At 43.2% G+C, this 27,665-nt stretch overlaps 1 protein-coding gene across 1 annotated transcript; it reads right to left on the bottom strand.

The window, feature by feature from the left end:
- Positions 1 to 49: 49 nt before the first annotated feature.
- Positions 50 to 26,006, bottom strand: LOC136272077 (protein mono-ADP-ribosyltransferase PARP3-like). The gene is made up of 12 exons (XM_066072982.1): positions 25,763 to 26,006; positions 24,821 to 25,015; positions 24,213 to 24,344; positions 11,203 to 11,403; positions 6,782 to 6,902; positions 6,154 to 6,374; positions 5,917 to 5,976; positions 5,705 to 5,797; positions 2,877 to 2,963; positions 2,353 to 2,530; positions 1,529 to 1,672; positions 50 to 1,250 (listed from the first exon to the last, which is right to left on the bottom strand). The coding sequence occupies exons 2-12, from the start codon at positions 25,013 to 25,015 to the stop codon at positions 1,057 to 1,059; spliced, it is 1,626 nt and encodes a 541-aa protein (XP_065929054.1). The 5' UTR covers positions 25,763 to 26,006; the 3' UTR covers positions 50 to 1,056.
- Between the last annotated feature and the right edge of the window lie 1,659 nt (positions 26,007 to 27,665).

Here is a 27,665-nt window from a genome sequence, read left to right as displayed (position 1 = left end):
AGTGTACACTCTAAATTGTTCGAACATCGATCAAAAAAGCAACACAGAGTTATTCTAAAATAACAATATACTTTATTCAAAGACAAAGTAACAACAAGACGTTTACAAAGACTACTGCATAACAACTAAATACCTGTATGTAAAACCTGGTTAGTTTTAAAGCACTGAAAAGTGGGCAAATTGATAGTTATGGAAAACAATCAAATCGACAAATTCATTTTCTGGAGCCACTCCAATCGATAAAACTCGAGCATAAATCTTACGAACATGCGATGTAAAAAGAAATTTAAAAAAAAAAACCAGAAAATTAACACGGAATATTTTTTTAAATAATCCAATCGTAAAAAATATGAATAGTGCAAAAAATGCTAATCTCACAATACAGATATAAGACAAAATGCATACACATAGGATATCACCATCCTTCTACAGGCATGACTGTGTATATAATGGAATGGAATAACGTATAAAAAATACTTGGATCGCTTTTGATAGGAGATAATGGCGAACCAGGCCTTAAAAAACGAAAATCGCATGATTTTCAAGAATGTTACTAAACATGCAGAAATGTTTTAACAATGAAATCATGAAATGTCTGCCTTGTTTTGATCAAATTCCCAAGAGGAAAAATAACGATAAAAAACTACATTAATCAAACTATGACCTTAATCTGACATTCCAGTAGAGGAAGATAACACAAATAAAAAATAACTAATTAACACACTCATATCACAATATTAGTTTGGATAAGAAAAACACAACCTAATATTAAATGCAACACGTACAACTATTGTCAGTGATAACAACGATTTACCCTGTGATGTCTTTAGAGAACAGTTAGAACTGCATACACTCAAAAGATAATAGTACGTATCTGTAAGTTTTGGCTACATACGTTTTATGATTTAAAGGGAACAAAGTGAGTGCTACAAGTCGACCATGAAGAGTTTTAACTTAGCGCATCATGTTCTGAAGGGCTACTGTAAGTTGACCATGACGAGTTAGCGCATCATGTCCTGAAGGGCTACTGTAAGTCGACCATGACGAGTTAGTGCATCATGTCTTGAAGGGATACTTAAAGTCGACCATGACCAGATAGCGCATCATGTTCTGACTCTCCTTGTATACAAGGTACTCACTCTGTGAGAATCTGCTTTTTGGGTGGTTATACTCAGGCTGAGTGACAGGGGCTCCCTGGGGGACGACCACGTCTTTGCCGTCTAATTTTATCTTCGTGTCCTTCTTTGGGTCTGAAGAACAAATTTGACCCATATATCACATTTTATCAAGACAAGACAAAAATAAGATTTATTGTCTTTGTAATTAAGGAGGCTGGAGGTTAACAAGTTAGCCACCTGTAGATATAACTGAAAATTTTATATGATAGTTTCGGCCACATACTACATGTATATATTAAATAGTTTGGCATTACAATTTGAATATATTTTCTTTGCCGGTCTCCGATTAATATACATGTAGTTTTAAAATGGCCACACTATCCAACCCTTTTAAGGTCTTTCTCTCTTACCAGGTTCCGTCCATCCTTTAGCAATGATACAATCGTAGCCTTTTGGGGCTGCCTTTAATTGCCAGTCGTCTTGAGTAATGAGATGCTCCTCTCCTAACGCAACTTCATTCAGGAACATTATGCCAGTTGTTCCAGCGCATGTCACTGAAAGAAAGAGTCCATCATTTCTTTTTAAAGGGGCATGGTCATGATTTTTGTCAAATTTTATTTTTCTGTTTTTATTATTTGCAATGCTTTAGGAATGCATTTCTAATTATCAAATGAAATTTGGGTGCCAGTCGTTGAGTTTTAAGCAAGAAACGGCTTACAATTCTTCGTCATGTAAACAAGGCTCGTGCCCTGTTTTTGTTTACATAGGTTCAATATACCATTGAAAAATATTTTTAAAGCTGGTTTGTCTATCTTGTTATTCATTTTGAGCATAAATAAACAGTTTCTAACGATTAACACATTTATTTTAGGTCTAAAACTGGAATTTGCACTTCAACATTCAAAATGTAAACAAACGCTTTGTTTAAATAGCGAAGAATTGTAAGCTGTGTAACTCGCTTATGACTCATCAAATGACACTCAAATTTTGGTTGCCTATTACAAATGTCTTACTGAAGCATAGTAAACATTAAAATCGGAAAAATAATTTTTGACCAAAATCGTGACCATGCCCCTTTAAATAAAATATTAAAAGTTGGCGATCTCCTTTTAAGTTTCTGAAAACAACCCAATTTCAAATAAAATGTAAAATCCAACCTTTACTCGGAAATTTCATGATTGAAACAGCTTTGAATGGAATAATAGAAAAAGAGAATTATACGGCAACAACACACCATATCCAGCCGATTTGCTGTTTTCCGAAGCGAAGTAGATTCCGCTTCCCACCCGACCCCCACTGTGCGGCATGATCCGAAGTCCACTCTTCAAAATGGCTGCAACCACCGCTACATTGGTTCCGTGCCAAAGAAGTTTTCTGTTTGAAATCTTATCGTGTTCTGCAAACCGTTTTCCCTTTTATAAAAAAAAAAATAATAATAAAACTGAAAACTAAGCTCTTTATTTTATTGTAAATCCATTTATACGTAAGTCATGACAATTAAGAATAAATAAACAATCAATGTTTGGCGATTATTTTCATTGACAGTTCATAGTTAGGTGTAGTTATTCCTAAACCGAGAAGGGCAAGAAAACAAAAATTTTGTTTAATAACAATATTAAAAGGACTGGTGAGAAACTAATTTAAAAATACTTCAAAGATTTCTATAAGAGATAAATATGCATGTTCTACAGAGTGTAAATCCAATCTCTCTCTCTCTCTCTCTCTCTCTCTCTCTCTCTCTCTCTCTCTCTCTATTACCTCTCCTTCTCGCCGCATGGACCAGATGTGTTTTATTTTAGCGACTCTCCAACCCTTTCCGGTTTCTTTTGTGTAAGTTTCCAGAGTCTATAGAAAAAAATAAATTTAAACGCATTAAAATACGTGTAAGCGTTGTAAGAAAATGATGAACATTTCTGACGCCAAAGAAAACAATCCCATTAAGTTTAAAGCAATATGAGCTGTATTTTTAAAAAATTTATTTTGCTGTAAAAACCTGCTAGTATGCTAAGTCTCCATGCAACTTAAACTTTTATGATAAATAAGGTTGGAAAAAATCATTAATTTTTGTCAGAGGAAAGATATTTTTTCTAAGGAACATATAGCAAATCAATTTTTGTACAGGACGACAATAATTCAATTTCGCTCCAATTAAGGCGCATTAAAGGCCTTTTTCACAAAAATTTGGCGAAAAGAAATTTATAAACCATGATATTTTTGTTATTTTAGTAGAAAATAACATGTACATTTTCGTTAAAAAAAATGTCATCATGAAAATTGCAGCTCTTATTGCTTTAAAAAAGACCCGCGAGGTGCTTTTATTTTTCTATAAAAATTAAATGGATGATGTGAAATAAGACCCCAGTAACTCGACAAAAGAAGCTAAATTTCGGAATTACCGTTTAATCTTGTATGTACTTAATCTTTGATATATGTATCATAGAAACCCTTTCTTTCCCAGGTTTAAACAATTACAGGGGACACATGCATCATTATATTCACATTTAGCGAATATGATTCCCTCTATTACGAAAACTTATACTTGAAGTTAATTCGTACAGGCATCGTGTATCGATTGGTCGAAATATACAGCGACTGAAACTGACAGGACTGTAATATGCACACACCCAGTTTATCGACTGGTCAACATCTACAGCGACCTAAGAAAAATCATGGACTGCACGAAATAATCATGATGATGTCAGACCCAAATTCCCATAGGAGACGATTTGGCTGCTTCTTTCAGCTAATGCACTGATGTACATGTATTTGGTTAATTTTTCTTACTATTTACGATCAATTAAATAATTTGTAAAAAGAAAAATGTAAATATAATATGCTTTCTTTGATGATTCAAGTGGGTTATGAAGGGAGTGAATCATTGCAGAAATTAAAAATTACATAACTCGCGTTACCAAAGAAAGCATTTTATATATGTTTATATATATATTTATATTTATGTATAGCGGGGGAAGACTGTTTACATTCGATTCTCATAGAGTTTTAGCTCCGCCCCACTTCTTCTTCAGCTGGCATAGTTTTGTGTCGAAATCTATAATTATATGCGTAAAAAATCATAATGTTATATTTACATCTATCAAGTATTATTCCCTCTAATTCTTACGGAAACTAATAGTTAATTCATAGCTCTATAGAAACAGCCAGACTGAAATTAACATGTCCCGTTAATCTACAGCGACTGAAACTGACAGGACTGAAATTGACACGCCCTGTTTACCGATTGGTCGAAACCTACAGCGACTTAAGAAAAATCACGGACTGCATGAAATAATCATGATGATGCCAGACTCAAAGTCTCACAGGAGACGATTTGGCTGTTTCTTTTAGGTAGCATACTTATGTATATTGATAGTAATTTAGTAAATTTTACTTACTTTTCATAACCAATTTATCAATTAGTTAAAAGAAAGATTATAATATAAACAATAAAATGCTTTCTTTGATGATTCATGCGGGTTATAAAGGTAGCGATCATTACAGAAAAAATTTACATATTCTTTTCTGCCATGTCGCTACCTTCATATCCCGAATGAATCACCAAAGCAAGCATTTTATTGTTTAAATTAGTGCTTACTACCCATGACACGTGACATACATTTCAATAAGCGTGTTCAACGTGACTACATGAATATGACATTAACCTTCATTTGGCTATATTTACATCTACCAAGCATTTTTTCTTCTATTTTTTACGGAAACTTTAATTCATAGCTCTATAGAAACATCTACACGCCCTATTTATCGATTGGTCGAAATCTACAGCGACTGAAAGTGACATGACTGAAATTGACACGACTGAAATTGACACGCCCTGTTTATCGATTGGTCTGAACCTACAGCGACCTTAGTAAAATATCGGACTGCACGAAATAATCATGAACATACAAGACTCAAAGTCTCAGGGGAGACAATTTGGCTGTTTCTTTTAGCTAACGTACACCTGTACATTAACAGTAATTTAGTGAATTTTACTAACTTTTCATAATCAGTTTATTAATTAGTTAAAGCAAGATGTTAATATAAATAATAAAATGCTTTCTTTGATGATTCATGTGGGTGATGAAGGTAGCGATCATTGCAGGAAAAATTTACATATCCCGCTAACACGGGTTGTGTATTTTTCCTGCAATGTCGCTACCTTCATATCCCGAATGAATCACCAAAGAAAGCATTTAAATAAACAATATCACGTCATATGTAAATGAATTTGTCCAATGTGCTGGATATTTACATAAACATATCGTCTATTGTGTCCAGGTCCAACTATTCTAGTCATTTTTATTCATTGAAACTACAGGGTCACAAACCAGAACAAAATTAACAGAGTCTACAAAATCATTGATAATACATCAATCAATACAATTAGAAAAAAAGTTCTAAGCTATTAACACTAACCATGGTGTGGCACATTTATTTGCTCTCGTTTTAAAAGTGTCAAAGTCATTGTAGATTTTTCTATAATTCATTGTATAAAGAGGGGCCCCTGACTTTTATGGAATACCATCCTTTAATCTTCAAAGTAAATTCAAAACGTGTTGCGGTTTCGCACTGCATGAATGGTAATTTACCTTGTACTCTTTGGATTTTGGATCCAGCAGTTTCAGTTCACATTTCAGCAAGTTATAGTTAACGTCCAAGGGATGGGGCTGATTGGCAGATTCCTTGTAACAAATATTAAAGTATGTTATACTCGTGAAAACTCAGAGAGAGAGAGAGAGAGAGAGAGAGAGAGAGAGAGAGAGACGGAGACGGATGGACGGACACAGACAGACAGACTTACCAAGGCAACTTTCTCTTTTTCCTTTTCTAACGCCTGTGCAATTTCTATGTCACCTAATACCTATATAAATGAAATAAAAACATATTGTTCAATATTAATGTATTTAAATTTCTCAAATATTTGATTTGATTGTAAACTCTTTCAGTTCTTTAATTTTAAAATCTACAGATATTCGTAACGGCTTGAGAAACTAAGTAAAAAAACACATGTAAATGAAAGGAGAAAATTAATTCGTACCAACAACATATCGTATTTTTCTCGAACGGTTTCTAATGTATTCATTACAGGAGGAACTTTTCTCCCGAAGTCGTGAGGAATTACGGTGTAAAATTTTGAAGAGAGGGACACAATTTGGGCGTTGTTTCTAGCGTCTACTGCCTTTTCCAGATCCTCCAGGACTTCAAACCCTTTAGCAATCTGCGCCTTGCTCAGTTTTCCGAGTGGCATTTTCTTAACGTCTGAAAACAATCCCGGCCATAACATTCATTGAAAAACAAAAACAAGAACAAACTTACAGGTATTCTTTGTATATGAGTTTTGATTTTGTTATCAATTAACCAGTTTTACGAAAACGTTTCAGAAAAAAAAATCAACACACAATAAAAGTTGGAATTAATGGAATATACTGATGAAAATTTTGATATATACAACATTGATCAGAAAAAAAACTTTGATGAGATTTCTAATTCAGAAAGTGCAAAAAAAATTAATAATAATAATAAAAAAATTTTTTATCACCAAGTAGCAACTTCTTGGGCCTTACCGGTAGAGCTCGAAAAGTTTTTCCGCTAACAGGAAAGGCCCACGACGTCGCGTGTCCGTCATTGACATGTACGAATCCCTACATAACGCCTGGCGACCTTACCAATGTCAAAACTCTTCATGGCGTCTTTGAACATGTCGTGGTTAAAGATGAGGTTCAACAGGGACTGTGTGGGGGCGTCCAGGGTACATCTCTCTACGGGTCCAGAGGGTGCGGATTTTGTCTTCATATTGATATAAAGCATAATAGGATAGATGTTATCATTTCAATTTAATTCAGTTTATTGACATCACAATGTTGGCATTCAGTCAAAATGAAATCAAATGACAGATTAAAGAATATTATAATATAATTAAAGGCAAGACATTCTTATACAATTCTTTATAGTCCCTGAAACTGTTTTCTCTGCATAAAGCATTTATCTAAGTAGACACATAGACGTTTTATAGTATTATAATCACATGGATTAACAATTTCTTTAATGGGATCACTACCACGTACAGTATAATCTATCATTAAAAATATCACAATATTGAAATCAAAGATCGTCATACACAGGACAGTAAAGTAAAAAAAATTTTTCTCCATTTTCAACTTATAAGTTACAAGAATAGCACAAAACTTTTCCTTGGGAATATTTGGTTTACAATATCTTCTTGTTTCAATAAAAAGTTATGTGCACTTATTCTTAATCTTGTCAGCTTGGATCTTTCGTGCTTTTTCAAGGGAAACTTTAAGTAATACTCGGTAGAATTTAATATTTTATTGTAGAAATAAAGTTTCCCTGAGTTAGAAGAAAAGACTGTTTAATTGTTCAAAGATCATATCAACAAAAGTTTTATTTATTTAGTTATAATAAAACTCTCAAGTATACAGTCAGACTTAATTTTCTAACATTTGATTTGTCTATTAAAATTACATATAGTTTACTTTTAAATGATTAGAGTTTATGAACGTTCAAATACAACTTTTCCCCTTTTAAACTGCAAAACTATTTTACAATATGTTTTCCATATGCAATTCTTTTATTTCTACGCCAAGCTAATTGAATTGATCATTAAGCTAAACGCAGGCTGAACCGAAAGCGATGCACGTACAGAAAGGAGAGGTGTGAACAATCCGACGCCACAGAATAGACAGTTGTGAACATACCAGCGCCACAGAAAGGAGAGGTGTAAACATACCGGCGCCACAGAAAGGAGAGGTGTGAACATACCGGCGCACAGAAAGGAGAGGTGTGAACATACCGGTGCCACAGAAAGGAGAGGTGTGAATATACCGGCGCCACAGAAAGGAGAGGTGTGAACATACCGGTGCCACAGAAAGAAGAAGTGTGAACATACCAGCGCCACAGAAAGGAGAGGTGTAAACATACCGCCGCCACAAAAAGGAGAGGTGTGAACATACCGGCGCCACAAAATAGACAGGTGTGAACATACCAGCGCCACAGAAAGGAGAGGTGTAAACATACCGGCGCCACAGAAAGGAGAGGTGTGAACATACCGGCGCACAGAAAGGAGAGGTGTGAACATACCGGCGCCACAGAAAGAAGTGTGAACATACCAGGGCCACAGAAAGGGGAGGTGTAAACATACCGGCGCCACAAAAAGGAGAGGTGTGAACCTACCGGCGCCACAGATACGAGAGGTGTGAATATACCGGTGTCACAGAAAGGAGAGGTGTGAATATACCGGCGCCACACAAAGGAGAGGTGTGAACATACCGGTGCCACAGAAAGGAGAGGTGTGAACATACCGGCGCCACAGAAAGAAGTGTGAACATACCAGCGCCACAGAAAGGAGAGGTGTAAACATACCGGCGCCACAGAAAGGAGAATAGTGAACATACCGGCGCACAGAAAAGAGAGGTGTGAACATACCGGCGCCTCAGATACGAGAGGTGTGAATATACCGGCGCTACAGAAAGGAGAGGTGTGAATATACCGGCGCCACAGAAAGGAGAGGTGTGAACATACCGGTGCCACAGAAAGGAGAGGTGTGAACATACCGGCGCCACAGAAAGAAGAAGTGTGAACATACCGGCGCCACAGAAAGAATAGGTGTGAACATACCGGCGCACAGAAAGGAGAGGTGTGAATATACCGGTGTCACAGAAAGGAGAGGTGTGAACATACCGGTGCCACAGAAAGGAGAGGTGTAAACATACCGGCGCCACAGAAAGGAGAGGTGTGAACATACCGGCGCACAGAAAGGAGAGGTGGGAACATACCGGCGCCACAGAAAGAAGTGTGAACATACCAGGGCCACAGAAAGGAGAGGTGTAAACATACCGGCGCCACAAAAAGGAGAGGTGTGAACATACCGGCGCCACAGATACGAGAGGTGTGAATATACCGGTGTCACAGAAAGGAGAGGTGTGAATATACTGGCGCCACAGAAAGGAGAGGTGTGAACATACCAGCGCCACAGTAAGGAGAGGTGTAAACATACCGGCGCCACAGAAAGGAGAGGTGTGAACATACCGGCGCACAGAAAGGAGAGGTGTGAACATACCGGCGCCACAGATACGAGAGGTGTGAATATACCGGCGCCACAGAAAGGAGAGGTGTGAATATACTGGCGCCACAGAAAGGAGAGGTGTGAACATACCGGTGCTTCAGAAAGGAGAGGTGTGAACATACCGGCGCCACAGAAAGAAGAAGTGTGAACATACCGGCGCCACAGAAAGAAGAAGTGTGAACATACCAGCGCCACAGAAAGGAGAGGTGTAAACATACCGGCGCCACAGAAAGGAGAGGTGTGAACATACCGGCGCCACAGAAAGAAGAAGTGTGAACATACCAGCGCCACAGTAAGGAGAGGTGTAAACATACCGGCGCCACAGAAAGGAGAGGTGTGAACATACCGGCGCACAGAAAGGAGAGGTGTGAACATACCGGCGCCACAGATACGAGAGGTGTGAATATACAGGCGCCACAGAAAGGAGAGGTGTGAACATACCGGTGCCCAGAAAGGAGAGGTATAAACATACCGGCGCCACAGAAAGGAGAGGTGTGAACATACCGGCGCACAGAAAGGAGAGGTGTGAACATACCGGCGCCACAGATACGAGAGGTGTGAATATACCGGCGCTACAGAAAGGAGAGGTGTGAATATACCGGCGCCACAGAAAGGAGAGGTGTGAACATACCGGTGCCACAGAAAGGAGAGGTGTGAACATACCGGCGCCACAAAAAGAAGAAGTGTGAACATACCGGTGCCACAGAAAGGAGAGGTGTGAACATACCGGCGCCACAAAAAGAAGAAGTGTGAACATACCAGCGCCACAGAAAGGAGAGGTATAAACATACCAGCGCCACAGAAAGGAGAGGTGTGAACATATCGGCGCCACAGATACGAGAGGTGTGAATATACCGGCGCTACAGAAAGGAGAGGTGTGAATATACCGGCGCCACAGAAAGGAGAGGTGTGAACATACCGGTGCCACAGAAAGGAGAAGTGTGAACATACCGGCGCCACAAAAAGGAGAGGTGTGAACATACCGGCGCCACAGATACGAGAGGTGTGAACATACCGGTGCTTCAGAAAGGAGAGGTGTGAACATACCGGCGCCACAGAAAGAAGAAGTGTGAACATACCAGCGCCACAGAAAGGAGAGGTGTAAACATACCGGCGCCACAGAAAGGAGAGGTGTGAACATACCGGTGCCACAGAAAGAAGAAGTGTGAACATACCAGCGCCACAGTAAGGAGAGGTGTAAACATACCGGCGCCACAGAAAGGAGAGGTGTGAACATACCGGCGCACAGAAAGGAGAGGTGTGAACATACCGGCGCCACAGATACGAGAGGTGTGAATATACAGGCGCCACAGAAAGGAGAGGTGTGAACATACCGGTGCCACAGAAAGGAGAGGTATAAACATACCGGCGCCACAGAAAGGAGAGGTGTGAACATACCGGCGCACAGAAAGGAGAGGTGTGAACATACCGGCGCCACAGATACGAGAGGTGTGAATATACCGGCGCTACAGAAAGGAGAGGTGTGAATATACCGGCGCCACAGAAAGGAGAGGTGTGAACATACCGGTGCCACAGAAAGGAGAGGTGTGAACATACCGGCGCCACAAAAAGAAGAAGTGTGAACATACCGGCGCCACAGAAAGGAGAGGTGTGAACATACCGGCGCCACAAAAAGAAGAAATGTGAACATACCAGCGCCACAGAAAGGAGAGGTATAAACATACCAGCGCCACAGAAAGGAGAGGTGTGAACATATCGGCGCCACAGATACGAGAGGTGTGAATATACCGGCGCTACAGAAAGGAGAGGTGTGAATATACCGGCGCCACAGAAAGGAGAGGTGTGAACATACCGGTGCCACAGAAAGGAGAAGTGTGAACATACCGGCGCCACAAAAAGAAGAAGTGTGAACATACCGGCGCCATAGAAAGAAGAGGTGTGAACATACCGGCGCCACAGAATGGAGGGGTGTTAACATACCGGCGCCACAGAAAGGAGAGATGTTAACATAACGGCGCCACAGAAAGAAGAGGTGTTACATACCGGCGCCGAGGCGTCCGTCTCGTCCTCGTCGTTGTCATCCAGGAACATCTCTATCATCGTGTACTTCTTTGTTTTGGGGGTGAACGAGTCCCTATTCTCCCATTTATTACCAGTCTTGTCCTGGAATTTCTTTTTGAAGTCCTTAATGGCGTCATCAGAGGAAACAAAAGGTCCTTTCATTGCAGTGGCTCCGTAATCTCCCTTGATGAAAAACATGTAAACATGTAAAATAGCTCTATATGCCGGTACATTTAAGATTATTTGTGAGGAGATACACTCATTATTAACATTATTGCAACTATAGTTAAAACAAGTCATAACTATCGTTCATGATATATATAACAGTATATATTTTTCATGCACGCATATATATTCTCTTGCAACACGTTTTAATTAATGAACTAATAAAATAATAAAATTATATTTGCTCTCTTTAGATATGAATTATTACTAAGAGCTATTTTAAAAAAAAAACTTAGAGCAAAGAATAATATATTGACGATAAAGTTCATTTTCAATACGTTTTAATATATAGTTTACGTTGTTAAAAAAAAAAGTTGACGTAAAAAAATAATTGCGCTAGAAATGCCAATTATTTAAACACCATTCATCATCATTCAAGGCATTATTTGTGTATACCCAACAGAAATAGATATTTGATTAAAATGTTAAACCATCTCAATGCCCCCATCACACAGAGGTTCGTTATCTCTGACACACTCACCACCCGCCATTAACACAAAGTATCGTTATCTTTGACACACCCACCACGCGCCATTCACACAGAGGTTCGTTATATCTGACAAATCTAACACGCGCCCATCACACAGAGGATCGTTATATATCTGACACACTCACCACGCGCCCATCACACAGAGGATCGTTATATATCTGACACACCCACCACGCGCCAATCACACAGAGGATCGTTCTATATCTGACACACCCACCACGCGCCCATCACACAGAGTATCGTTATATATCTGACACACCCACCACGCGCCCATCACACAGAGGATCGTTATATATCTGACACACCCACCACGCGCCCATCACACAGAGGATCGTTATATATCTAATACACTCACCACGCGCCCATCACACAGAGGATCGTTATATATCTGACACACCCACCACGCGCCCATCACACAGAGGATCGTTATATATCTAACACACTCACCACGCGCCCATCACACAGAGTATCGTTATATATCTGAAACATTCACCACGCGCCCATCACACAGAGTATCGTTATATATCTGACACACTCACTACGCGCCCATCACACAGAGTATCGTTATATATCTGAAACATTCACCACGCGCCCATCACACAGAGTATCGTTATATATCTGACACACTCACCACCCGCCCATCACACAGAGTATCGTTATATATCTGACACACTCACCACGCGCCCATCACACAAAGGATCGTTATGTATCTGACACACTCACCACGCGCCCATCACACAGAGTATCGTTATATATCTGACACACTCACCCACGCCCATCACACAGAGGTTCGTTATATATCTGACACAATCACTACGCCCCCATCACACAGAGTATCGTTATATATCTGAAACATTCACCACGCGCCCATCACACAGGGGATCGTTATATCTGATACACTCACCACGCGCCCATCACACAGAGGATCGTTTTCTCTGACACCCTCACCACGCGCCCATCACACAGAGGATCGTTATCTATGACACATCTACCACGCACCCATCACACAGAGTATCGTTATCTCTGACACCCTCACCACGCCCCCATCACACAGAGGTTCGTTATCTCTGACAAACCCACCACGCGCCCATTACACAGAGGTTCGTTATATCTGACACATCTAACACGCCCATCACACAGAGGTTCGTTATCTCTGACACCCTCACCACGCGCCCATCACACAGGGGATCGTTATCTCTGACACACTCACCACGCGCCCTTCACACAGAGGATCGTTATATATCTAACACACTCACCACGCGCCCATCACACAGAGGATCGTTATATATCTGACACACCAACCACGCGCCCATCAAACAGAGGATCGTTATATATCTGACACACTCACCACGCTCCCATCACACAGAGGATCGTTATATATCTGACACACTCACCACGCGCCCATCACACAGAGGATCGTTATATATCTGACACACTCACCACGCGCCCATCACATATAGGGTCGTTATATATCTGACACACTCACCACGCTCCCATCACACAGAGGATCGTTATATATCTGACACACTCACCACGCGCCCATCACACAGAGGATCGTTATATATCTGACACACTCACCACGCCCCCATCACACAGAGTATCGTTATATCTTATACACTCACCACGCGCCCATCACACAAAGTATCGTTATATATCTGACACACTCATCTCGCGCCCATCACACAGAGTATCGTTATATATCTGACACACTCACCACGCGCCCAGCACACAGGGTATCGTTATATATCTGAAACACTCACCACGCGCCCATCACACAGAGGATCGTTATATATCTGATACACTCACCACGCGCCCACCACACAGAGGATCGTTATATCTGACACCCTCACTACGCGCCCATCACACAGAGGATCGTTATCTATGACACATCTACCACGCACCCATCACACAGAGGTTCGTTATCTCTGACAAACCCACCACGCGCCCATCACACAGAGGATCGTTATCTCTGACACCCCATCACGCACCCTTCACACAGAGGATCGTTATATCTGACACCCCACCACGCGCCCATCACACAGAGTTCTTTATCTCTGACAAACCCACCATGCCCCCATCACACAGAGGTTCGTTATATCTGACACACCCACCACGCCCCCATCACACAGAGTTCGTTATCTCTGACAAACCCATCACGCGCCCATCACACAGAGGATCGTTATCTCTGACAAACCAACCACGCGCCCATCACACAGAGTATCGTTATCTCTGACAAACCCACCACGCGCCCTTCACACAGAGTATCGTTATCTCTGACATCCCACCACGCACCCTTCACACAGAGGTTCGTTATATCTTATACACCCATCACGCCCCCATCACAAAGAGTATCGTAATCTCTGACACATCCACCACGTGCCCTTCACATAGAGGATCATTTTATGTCTGAAACACTCACCACGCGCCCATCACACAGAGGTTCGTTATATCTGACACACCCACCACGTGCCCATCACACAGAGTATCGTTATCTCTAACACCCTCACCACGCGCCCATCACACAGAGTTCGTTATCTCTGACACACCCATCCCACGCCCATCACACAGAGGATCGTTATATATCTGACACACCCTCACCACGCGCCCATCACACAGAGTATCGTTATATATCTGACACACTCACCACGCGCCCATCACACAGAGGATCGTTATATATCTGACACACCCTCACCACGCGCCCATCACACAAAGTATCGTTATATATCTGACACACTCATCTCGCGCCCATCACACAGAGTATCGTTATATATCTGACACACTCACCACGCGCCCAGCACACAGGGTATCGTTATATATCTGAAACACTCACCACGCGCCCATCACACAGAGGATCGTTATATATCTGATACACTCACCACGCGCCCACCACACAGAGGATCGTTATATCTGACACCCTCACTACGCGCCCATCACACAGAGGATCGTTATCTATGACACATCTACCACGCACCCATCACACAGAGGTTCGTTATCTCTGACAAACCCACCACGCGCCCATCACACAGAGGATCGTTATCTCTGACACCCCATCACGCACCCTTCACACAGAGGATCGTTATATCTGACACCCCACCACGCGCCCATCACACAGAGTTCTTTATCTCTGACAAACCCACCATGCCCCCATCACACAGAGGTTCGTTATATCTGACACACCCACCACGCCCCCATCACACAGAGTTCGTTATCTCTGACAAACCCATCACGCGCCCATCACACAGAGGATCGTTATCTCTGACAAACCAACCACGCGCCCATCACACAGAGTATCGTTATCTCTGACAAACCCACCACGCGCCCTTCACACAGAGTATCGTTATCTCTGACATCCCACCACGCACCCTTCACACAGAGGTTCGTTATATCTTATACACCCATCACGCCCCCATCACAAAGAGTATCGTAATCTCTGACACATCCACCACGTGCCCTTCACATAGAGGATCGTTTTATGTCTGAAACACTCACCACGCGCCCATCACACAGAGGTTCGTTATATCTGACACACCCACCACGTGCCCATCACACAGAGTATCGTTATCTCTAACACCCTCACCACGCGCCCATCACACAGAGTTCGTTATCTCTGACACACCCATCCCACGCCCATCACACAGAGGATCGTTATATATCTGACACACCCTCACCACGCGCCCATCACACAGAGTATCGTTATATATCTGACACACTCACCACGCGCCCATCACACAGAGGATCGTTATATATATGACACACCCTCACCACGCGCCCATCACACAGAGTATCGTTATATATCTGATACACTCACCACGCGCCCATCACACAGAGGATCGTTATATATCTGACACACCCACCACGCGCCCATCACACAGAGGATCGTTATATATCTGATAGACTCACCACGCCCCCATCACACAGAGTATCGTTATATCTGATACACTCACCACGCGCCCATCACACAAAGTATCGTTATATATCTGACACACTCATCTCGCGCCCATCACACAGAGTATCGTTATATATCTGACACACTCACCACGCGCCCAGCACACAGGGTATCGTTATATATCTGAAACACTCACCACGCGCCCATCACACAGAGGATCGTTATATATCTGATACACTCACCACGCGCCCACCACACAGAGGATCGTTATATCTGACACCCTCACTACGCGCCCATCACACAGAGGATCGTTATCTATGACACATCTACCACGCACCCATCACACAGAGGTTCGTTATCTCTGACAAACCCACCACGCGCCCATCACACAGAGGATCGTTATCTCTGACACCCCATCACGCACCCTTCACACAGAGGATCGTTATATCTGACACCCCACCACGCGCCCATCACACAGAGTTCTTTATCTCTGACAAACCCACCATGCCCCCATCACACAGAGGTTCGTTATATCTGACACACCCACCACGCCCCCATCACACAGAGTTCGTTATCTCTGACAAACCCATCACGCGCCCATCACACAGAGGATCGTTATCTCTGACAAACCAACCACGCGCCCATCACACAGAGTATCGTTATCTCTGACAAACCCACCACGCGCCCTTCACACAGAGTATCGTTATCTCTGACATCCCACCACGCACCCTTCACACAGAGGTTCGTTATATCTTATACACCCATCACGCCCCCATCACAAAGAGTATCGTAATCTCTGACACATCCACCACGTGCCCTTCACATAGAGGATCGTTTTATGTCTGAAACACTCACCACGCGCCCATCACACAGAGGTTCGTTATATCTGACACACCCACCACGTGCCCATCACACAGAGTATCGTTATCTCTAACACCCTCACCACGCGCCCATCACACAGAGTTCGTTATCTCTGACACACCCATCCCACGCCCTTCACACAGAGGATCGTTATATATCTGACACACCCTCACCACGCGCCCATCACACAGAGTATCGTTATATATCTGACACACTCACCACGCGCCCATCACACAGAGGATCGTTATATATATGACACACCCTCACCACGCGCCCATCACACAGAGTATCGTTATATATCTGATACACTCACCACGCGCCCATCACACAGAGGATCGTTATATATCTGACACACCCACCACGCGCCCATCACACAGAGGATCGTTATATATCTGACACACCCTCACCACGCGCCCATCACACAGAGTATCGTTATATATCTGACACACTCACCACGCGCCCAGCACACAGGGTATCGTTATATATCTGAAACACTCACCACGCGCCCATCACACAGAGGATCGTTATATATCTGATACACTCACCACGCGCCCACCACACAGAGGATCGTTATATCTGACACCCTCACTACGCGCCCATCACACAGAGGATCGTTATCTATGACACATCTACCACGCACCCATCACACAGAGGTTCGTTATCTCTGACAAACCCACCACGCGCCCATCACACAGAGGATCGTTATCTCTGACACCCCATCACGCACCCTTCACACAGAGGATCGTTATATCTGACACCCCACCACGCGCCCATCACACAGAGTTCTTTATCTCTGACAAACCCACCATGCCCCCATCACACAGAGGTTCGTTATATCTGACACACCCACCACGCCCCCATCACACAGAGTTCGTTATCTCTGACAAACCCATCACGCGCCCATCACACAGAGGATCGTTATCTCTGACAAACCAACCACGCGCCCATCACACAGAGTATCGTTATCTCTGACAAACCCACCACGCGCCCTTCACACAGAGTATCGTTATCTCTGACATCCCACCACGCACCCTTCACACAGAGGTTCGTTATATCTTATACACCCATCACGCCCCCATCACAAAGAGTATCGTAATCTCTGACACATCCACCACGTGCCCTTCACATAGAGGATCGTTTTATGTCTGAAACACTCACCACGCGCCCATCACACAGAGGTTCGTTATATCTGACACACCCACAACGTGCCCATCACACAGAGTATCGTTATCTCTAACACCCTCACCACGCGCCCATCACACAGAGTTCGTTATCTCTGACACACCCATCCCACGCCCATCACACAGAGGATCGTTATATATCTGACACACCCTCACCACGCGCCCATCACACAGAGTATCGTTATATATCTGACACACTCACCACGCGCCCATCACACAGAGGATCGTTATATATATGACACACCCTCACCACGCGCCCATCACACAGAGTATCGTTATATATCTGATACACTCACCACGCGCCCATCACACAGAGGATCGTTATATATCTGACACACCCACCACGCGCCCATCACACAGAGGATCGTTATATATCTGATACACTCACCACGCCCCCATCACACAGAGTATCGTTATATCTGATACACTCACCACGCGCCCATCACACAAAGTATCGTTATATATCTGACACACTCATCTCGCGCCCATCACACAGAGTATCGTTATATATCTGACACACTCACCACGCGCCCAGCACACAGAGTATCGTTATATATCTGAAACACTCACCACGCGCACATCACACAGAGGATCGTTATATATCTGATACACTCACCACGCGCCCATCACACAGAGGATCGTTATATATCTGATACACTCACCACGCGCCCATCACACAGAGGATCGTTATATATCTGATACACTCACCACGCGCCCACCACACAGAGGATCGTTATATCTGACACCCTCACTACGCGCCCATCACACAGAGGATCGTTATCTATGACACACCTACCACGCACCCATCACACAGAGGTTCGTTATCTCTGACAAACCCACCACGCGCCCATCACACAGAGGATCGTTATCTCTGACACCCCATCACGCGCCCTTCACACAGAGGATCGTTATATCTGACACCCCACCACGCGCCCATCACACAGAGTTCGTTATCTCTGACAAACCCACCATGCCCCCATCACACAGAGGTTCGTTATATCTGACACACCCACCACGCCCCCATCACATAGAGTTCGTTATCTCTGACAAACCCATCACGCGCCCATCACACAGAGGATCGTTATCTCTGACAAACCAACCACGCGCCCATCACACAGAGTATCGTTATCTCTGACAAACCCACCACGCGCCCTTCACACAGAGTATCGTTATCTCTGACATCCCACCACGCACCCTTCACACAAAGGTTCGTTATATCTTATACACCCATCACGCCCCCATCACAAAGAGTATCGTTATCTCTGACACACCCACCATATGCCCTTCACATAGAGGATCGTTTTATGTCTGAAACACTCACCACGCGCCCATCACACAGAGGTTCGTTATATCTGACACACCCACCACGTGCCCATCACACAGAGTATCGTTATCTCTAACACCCTCACCACACGCCCATCACACAGAGTTCGTTATCTCTGACACACCCATCCCACGCCCATCACACAGAGGATCGTTATATATCTGACACACCCTCACCACGCGCCCATCACACAGAGGATCGTTATATATCTGATACACTCACCACGCGCCCATCACACAGAGGATCGTTATATATCTGACACACCCTCACCACGCGCCCATCACACAAAGTATCGTTATATATCTGACACACTCATCTCGCGCCCATCACACAGAGTATCGTTATATATCTGACACACTCACCACGCGCCCAGCACACAGGGTATCGTTATATATCTGAAACACTCACCACGCGCCCATCACACAGAGGATCGTTATATATCTGATACACTCACCACGCGCCCACCACACAGAGGATCGTTATATCTGACACCCTCACTACGCGCCCATCACACAGAGGATCGTTATCTATGACACATCTACCACGCACCCATCACACAGAGGTTCGTTATCTCTGACAAACCCACCACGCGCCCATCACACAGAGGATCGTTATCTCTGACACCCCATCACGCACCCTTCACACAGAGGATCGTTATATCTGACACCCCACCACGCGCCCATCACACAGAGTTCTTTATCTCTGACAAACCCACCATGCCCCCATCACACAGAGGTTCGTTATATCTGACACACCCACCACGCCCCCATCACACAGAGTTCGTTATCTCTGACAAACCCATCACGCGCCCATCACACAGAGGATCGTTATCTCTGACAAACCAACCACGCGCCCATCACACAGAGTATCGTTATCTCTGACAAACCCACCACGCGCCCTTCACACAGAGTATCGTTATCTCTGACATCCCACCACGCACCCTTCACACAGAGGTTCGTTATATCTTATACACCCATCACGCCCCCATCACAAAGAGTATCGTAATCTCTGACACATCCACCACGTGCCCTTCACATAGAGGATCGTTTTATGTCTGAAACACTCACCACGCGCCCATCACACAGAGGTTCGTTATATCTGACACACCCACCACGTGCCCATCACACAGAGTATCGTTATCTCTAACACCCTCACCACGCGCCCATCACACAGAGTTCGTTATCTCTGACACACCCATCCCACGCCCATCACAAAGAGGATCGTTATATATCTGACACACCCTCACCACGCGCCCATCACACAGAGTATCGTTATATATCTGACACACTCACCACGCGCCCATCACACAGAGGATCGTTATATATATGACACACCCTCACCACGCGCCCATCACACAGAGTATCGTTATATATCTGATACACTCACCACGCGCCCATCACACAGAGGATCGTTATATATCTGACACACCCACCACGCGCCCATCACACAGAGGATCGTTATATATCTGATACACTCACCACGCCCCCATCACACAGAGTATCGTTATATCTGATACACTCACCACGCGCCCATCACACAAAGTATCGTTATATATCTGACACACTCATCTCGCGCCCATCACACAGAGTATCGTTATATATCTGACACACTCACCACGCGCCCAGCACACAGAGTATCGTTATATATCTGAAACACTCACCACGCGCACATCACACAGAGGATCGTTATATATCTGATACACTCACCACGCGCCCATCACACAGAGGATCGTTATATATCTGATACACTCACCACGCGCCCATCACACAGAGGATCGTTATATATCTGATACACTCACCACGCGCCCACCACACAGAGGATCGTTATATCTGACACCCTCACTACGCACCCATCACACAGAGGATCGTTATCTATGACACACCTACCACGCACCCATCACACAGAGGTTCGTTATCTCTGACAAACCCACCACGCGCCCATCACACAGAGGATCGTTATCTCTGACACCCCATCACGCGCCCTTCACACAGAGGATCGTTATATCTGACACCCCACCACGCGCCCATCACACAGAGTTCGTTATCTCTGACAAACCCACCATGCCCCCATCACACAGAGGTTCGTTATATCTGACACACCCACCACGCCCCCATCACATAGAGTTCGTTATCTCTGACAAACCCATCACGCGCCCATCACACAGAGGATCGTTATCTCTGACAAACCAACCACGCGCCCATCACACAGAGTATCGTTATCTCTGACAAACCCACCACGCGCCCTTCACACAGAGTATCGTTATCTCTGACATCCCACCACGCACCCTTCACACAAAGGTTCGTTATATCTTATACACCCATCACGCCCCCACCACACAGAGTATCGTTATCTCTAACACCCTCACCACGCGCCCATCACACAGAGTTCGTTATCTCTGACACACCCATCCCACGCCCATCACACAGAGGATCGTTATATATCTGACACACCCTCACCACGCGCCCATCACACAGAGGATCGTTATATATCTGATACACTCACCACGCGCCCATCACACAGAGGATCGTTATATATCTGACACACCCTCACCACGCGCCCATCACACAGAGTATCGTTATATATCTGACACACTCACCACGCGCCCATCACACAGAGGATCATTATATATATGACACACCCTCACCACGCGCCCATCACACAGAGTATCGTTATATATCTGATACACTCACCACGCGCCCATCACACAGAGGATCGTTATATATCTGACACACCCACCATGCGCCCATCACACAGAGGATCGTTATATATCTGACACACTCACCACGCCCCCATCACACAGAGGATCGTTATATATCTGACACACCCACCACGCGCCACTCACACAGAGGATCGTTATATATCTGACACACTCACCATGCGCCCATCACACAGAGGATCGTTATATATCTGACACACCCACCACGCGCCCATCACACAGAGGATCGTTATATATCTGACACACTCACCACGCGCCCATCACACAGAGGATCGTTATATATCTGACACACCCACCACGCGCCCATCACACAGAGTATCGTTATATATCTGACACGCTCACCACGCGCCCATCACACAGAGGATCGTTATATATCTGACACACTCACCACGCGCCCATCACACAGAGTATCGTAATCTCTGACACATCCACCACGCCCCCATCACACAGAGTTCGTTATATCTGATACACTCACCACGCGCCCATCACACATAGCATCGTAATCTCTGACACACCCACCACGCGCCCTTCACATAGAGGATTGTTAAATACCTGAAACATTCACCACGCGCCCATCACACAGAGGATCGTTATCTATGACACATCCACCACGCGCCCATCACACAGAGGATCGTTATCTCTGACACACCCAAACCAGCGCCCTTCACACAGAGGATCGTTAAATATTTGAAACACTCACAACGCGCCCATCACACAGAGTATCGTTATCTTTGACACCCTCACCACGCCCCCATCACACAGAGTTCGTTATATCTGACACACCCACCACTCGCCCATCACACAGAGGATCGTTATATATCTGACACACTCACCACGCGCCCATCACACTGAGGATCGTTATATATCTGACACACCCACCACGCGCCACTCACACAGAGGATCGTTATATATCTGACACACTCACCACGCGCCCATCACACAGAGGATCGTTATATATCTGACACACCCACCACGCGCCCATCACACAGAGGATCGTTATATATCTGACACACTCACCACGCGCCCATCACACAGAGGATCGTTATATATCTGACACACCCACCACGCGCCCATCACACAGAGTATCGTTATATATCTGACACGCTCACCACGCGCCCATCACACAGAGGATCGTTATATATCTGACACACTCACCACGCGCCCATCACACAGAGTATCGTAATCTCTGACACATCCACCATGCCCCCATCACACAGAGTTCGTTATATCTGATTCACTCACCACGCGCCCATCACACATAGCATCGTAATCTCTGACACACCCACCACGCGCCCTTCACATAGAGGATTGTTAAATACCTGAAACATTCACCACGCGCCCATCACACAGAGGATCGTTATCTATGACACATCCACCACGCGCCCATCACACAGAGGATCGTTATCTCTGACACACCCAAACCAGCGCCCTTCACACAGAGGATCGTTAAATATTTGAAACACTCACCAAGCGCCCATCAAACAGAGTATCGTTATCTTTGACACCCTCACCACGCCCCCATCACACAGAGTTCGTTATATCTGACACACCCACCACTCGCCCATCACACAGAGGATCGTTATCTCTGACACACCCACCACACGCCCATCACACATAGGATCGTTATATATATCTGACACCCCACCACGCGCCCATTACACAGGGTATCGTTATCTCTGACACACCCAAACCCGCGCCCTTCACACAGAGGATCGTTAAATATTTGAAACACTCACCACGCGCCCATCACACAGAGTTTGTTATCTCTGACACACTCACCACGCCCCCATCACACAGAGTATCGTTATCTCTGACACACCCACCACGCGCCCATCACACAGAGGATCGTTATCTCTGATACACCCACCACACGCCCATCACACATAGGGTCGTTATATATATCTGACACATCCACCATGTGCCCATCACACATAGGTTCGTTATCTCTGACGTCCATACACGCGCCCATCACACAGGGTATCGTTATATCTGACACACCCAAACCCGCGCCCTCCACACAGAGGTTCGTTAAATATTTGAAACATTCACCATGCGCCTATCACACAGGATTGTTATGTATCTGACACACCCACCACGCGCCCATCACACAGAGTTCGTTATCTATGACACACTCACCATGCGCCCATCACACAGAGGATCGTTATATCTGACACACCCACCACGCGCCCATCACACAGAGTTCGTTATCTATGACACACCCACCACGCTCCCATCACACAAAGGATCGTTATATCGAACACACTCACCACGCGCCCTTCACACAGAGGATCGTTATCTCTGACACTCACCACGCGACCCCAGCGGTTCCAGGCATGGTACTGGTTTATACCGACCCCCTTCAGGACCTGGATGACGTAGTATTTGTTGTTGTTGTGCCCGATGTTTGTTTGATTCAGCATACAGTCGTAATCCTCGAAAACCTGTCGATGCAGAAATGTTATAAAATACATATTAGCAAATAAATTACTTATACAGTGTTAAGTGTTTTAAAATTTGCACGCACTATAATTATTTTATTACATCATATAGCAAATTATATACAATATTGATACAAGCAATAACTCAATAGGAAAAATATTAAACAATTATGCCGAGCCGGTACTATATTCCATAACATATAGATATTATAAACGCCAATTTAGAGAAATAATTAGTATAACTTTTGAGAAATTGATTAGTTTCTTCGCATCAGAGACAACAAAATATGTAATTGCATGTGCCTTATGTACCGACACAACTTCTTTGAATATATACAACTTTGAATTAATGCTCTCAATTTTAACGTACTAAATTATCCCAAATTAACCAAAATGCAATGAAGAGCTCGTTTGAATCATAATTATTAATTAATTTACCTAATAAACATTTAAAAAAAAATAGATATGTGTGTATGTACCTCATAGATGCTTTGACTAGGGACGAAGCTGTCCACTTTTCTCTTTTTGTTGGTAGACTTGTTTTCGCTTGCCTTCAGTTTAGCGATGACGTCATGGGTGGTCGCCGGTTTGTCGTCGGCAACTGGATCGCTAGTTTTCGCCTTTTTGCCTCCTGCCTTCGTCTTCGCTGCCGCTGCCTTTCTTTTGCGTGGCATCTATAAAATGAAAAAGAAACCTACGCATAACAATTTATTAATCAAAATAATTAATTTAAAATTACTTCTGATCAGAATTAATATTCCCCTTTCTATAAATCTAAGCAGATATATACAATCATTACATATATTATTTGATTTGCATCTAAAACAAGAGTTATTTTAATTTTTTTTTTCATACAGTTACTTTTTATTTTTTGGCGAAATGCATACACTACATACCAATTCTAACAAACATGTAGTTTTAATAAAGTGATTTGCTAATTAATGATACATGTATATACATAATTGGCATTTATACGTGTAATCTTTTTCATGAAGCGTTAATTAATCTTCATGGAAATTGAATTAGGAATTCAATCAAAATACATTGTATAACGTTTCTTTGAATATATATTGATCATTGTTATATACCTGCATACATATACATGTGCATGCACTTATGTTTGAATGCGTTCGTGTTTTAATAAGCCGTATCGATGAATTATATTTTCGGGACAACCGCAGAATCAAGGTGCAGATTTGAACTTCGCTTAATAATATTATATAGATCTAAATTGTAAATGTACCTAAAATATAATTTAGTGCTTCCACAAAACGACACGTCATGGTTGCATCCAAACACAATTATTGATTAAGGAAGAGTGAAAGAAGAATATAACATATAGATGCTCTACAAAATATTATTGTGGACACGCCCCCTTTATCCAGGTCACAATATCTCAGTGAAAAATTCTTTTCGCTTACCTTTGCAGTGTATAGATACGATATTGCTGAACAAGGTTGATGAGAGCTTGCAGAAATGTGCGATCAGAGTCGGCGTTGTGTGTTTATATTTTTACTTTTGCCTGTTCTTGCTTGCAAGAATTTCGGAATTCCCTAACGTCATAATGCTTCGATACGCGTGTAGCTATCGGTATTTGTCCATTCAAAATAATAATAACATTGAAGTGGTTCCGAATGTTTGAAGACTTGCGATCCATTGCCATGAACTGGCAATTCGATCGATCATGTTGATGCTTTGTTGTTGTTGTATTGTATATTCGACACTATCATATAACATATTGTGATTTTATCTACGTCTTCTCTTTTTATCTATTAGTTAACTTGTTGTATCTCTCATCCACTACATTGAGATCCTGGCCTCGCCGTATGCATTGTTTTTAGCTTGCACGTGACACAGTTTTTGAAGTCATGTGACCTTTACAACACATAAAAAATGGCGGAAGGAGATGGATTAGGTAAAAGAGCTCTTTCTTAATCTGCTTCATAACACATAATCATAAAGGTGCTGGTATTATTTCATTTTGGAATAATTATATGTTTCGGAATTTAGCTTAGTGTCAAATATTCATGTAGACGGAATCTGTAGATCCAGATGTTATTTATGTCTCTGGTAGATCGTAGAATAGAAACCTATTTCCAAGTTATGAAGATATAAACTGTCATTTTTTTTCTCTTTTACAATTTAGATATTCTCTAAAATAGGGAAATGTACTTAATAATAATTATAAATTTTTATTATCTTTATTTTAATGTGTTGCTTATAAAAAAAATATTAAACATGTTTTCTTGTTTTGTGAAATCTGTGTCTACTTTATTTGCACTTGTTTCTACATTAGCCTAGTACCCGAGGCCTTCCGAGTGCAAGCACCAAGGCCTGGAATCCCCCGTCCAATGGCTGCGCTCAATGTTGAATCCAACATGGCGACTAGAAAGGTAAAATAACATACACACACTTATCGTTAGACCTGTTTGGCCTTTTCTTGCTGGTTCATATGCGAATCAATAACATGGTTACACTTGATACAACATTTTCTTTGCTGATTTAGCTTTATACGGCCCTGAACCATGAATTGAATGTCCGAACGCAAGTATTAAGCGAGCCCTGTATATCGCACAATATAAACAGTGATACACATCTACACTTTTGCTCATATATCTCCTCATTTTTTAGGTAGACAAACTTTTTAAAAGTTATTTACAGGTCATGATAATAAACAAAACAACAGACAATGCATAGATTCAGTGGAATGCCTTGGTGTAATTGGTTAGCACACTTCATGCTTCAGAAGTTTATTATGGCATTTGAAGAGGTCCAGGTTCAAATCCTGGGGGTATTCCGCTTTACTTAGTGTATGTCAAGCCCCTGATCTGGCTGATTATGGCTGATGATAACATACAAAACAACAGACAATGCATAGATTCAATGGAATGCCTTGGTGTAATTGGTTAGCACACTTCATGCTTCAGAAGTTTATTATGGCATTTGAAGAGGTCCAGGTTCAAATCCTGGGGGTATTCCGCTTTACTTAGTGTATGTCAAGCCCCCGATATAGCTGATTAGTTAGTTATGATGTCCATGTGCATTGCTATACAGTATAGTTTGTTGTGTGTTTTAATCTTAGACAGAGGAAAATTATATCCACCAATGTCAGGAAAAGTTGCCCTCATTTATGCATGTGGAACATTCATACACTAGTGCATGTAACAGCAGAAAGAGATGCAAAAGGACACTCAAGGGGAAGACCTACGGTCAAGCATCAAAAAAAGCCCCAGTGGTAGGACAAGTTGTAACATATTTTGATATTAAATACCTCATATACTGATAGAAACTCTAACACATGCAAGTTCATGCACTTGTGTTTCT

The sequence above is a fragment of the Magallana gigas genome, chromosome 10, assembly GCF_963853765.1.
Source record: "Magallana gigas chromosome 10, xbMagGiga1.1, whole genome shotgun sequence".
Lineage (NCBI taxonomy): Eukaryota > Metazoa > Mollusca > Bivalvia > Ostreida > Ostreidae > Magallana > Magallana gigas.
This window is presented reverse-complemented; position numbering and strand designations above follow the sequence as displayed.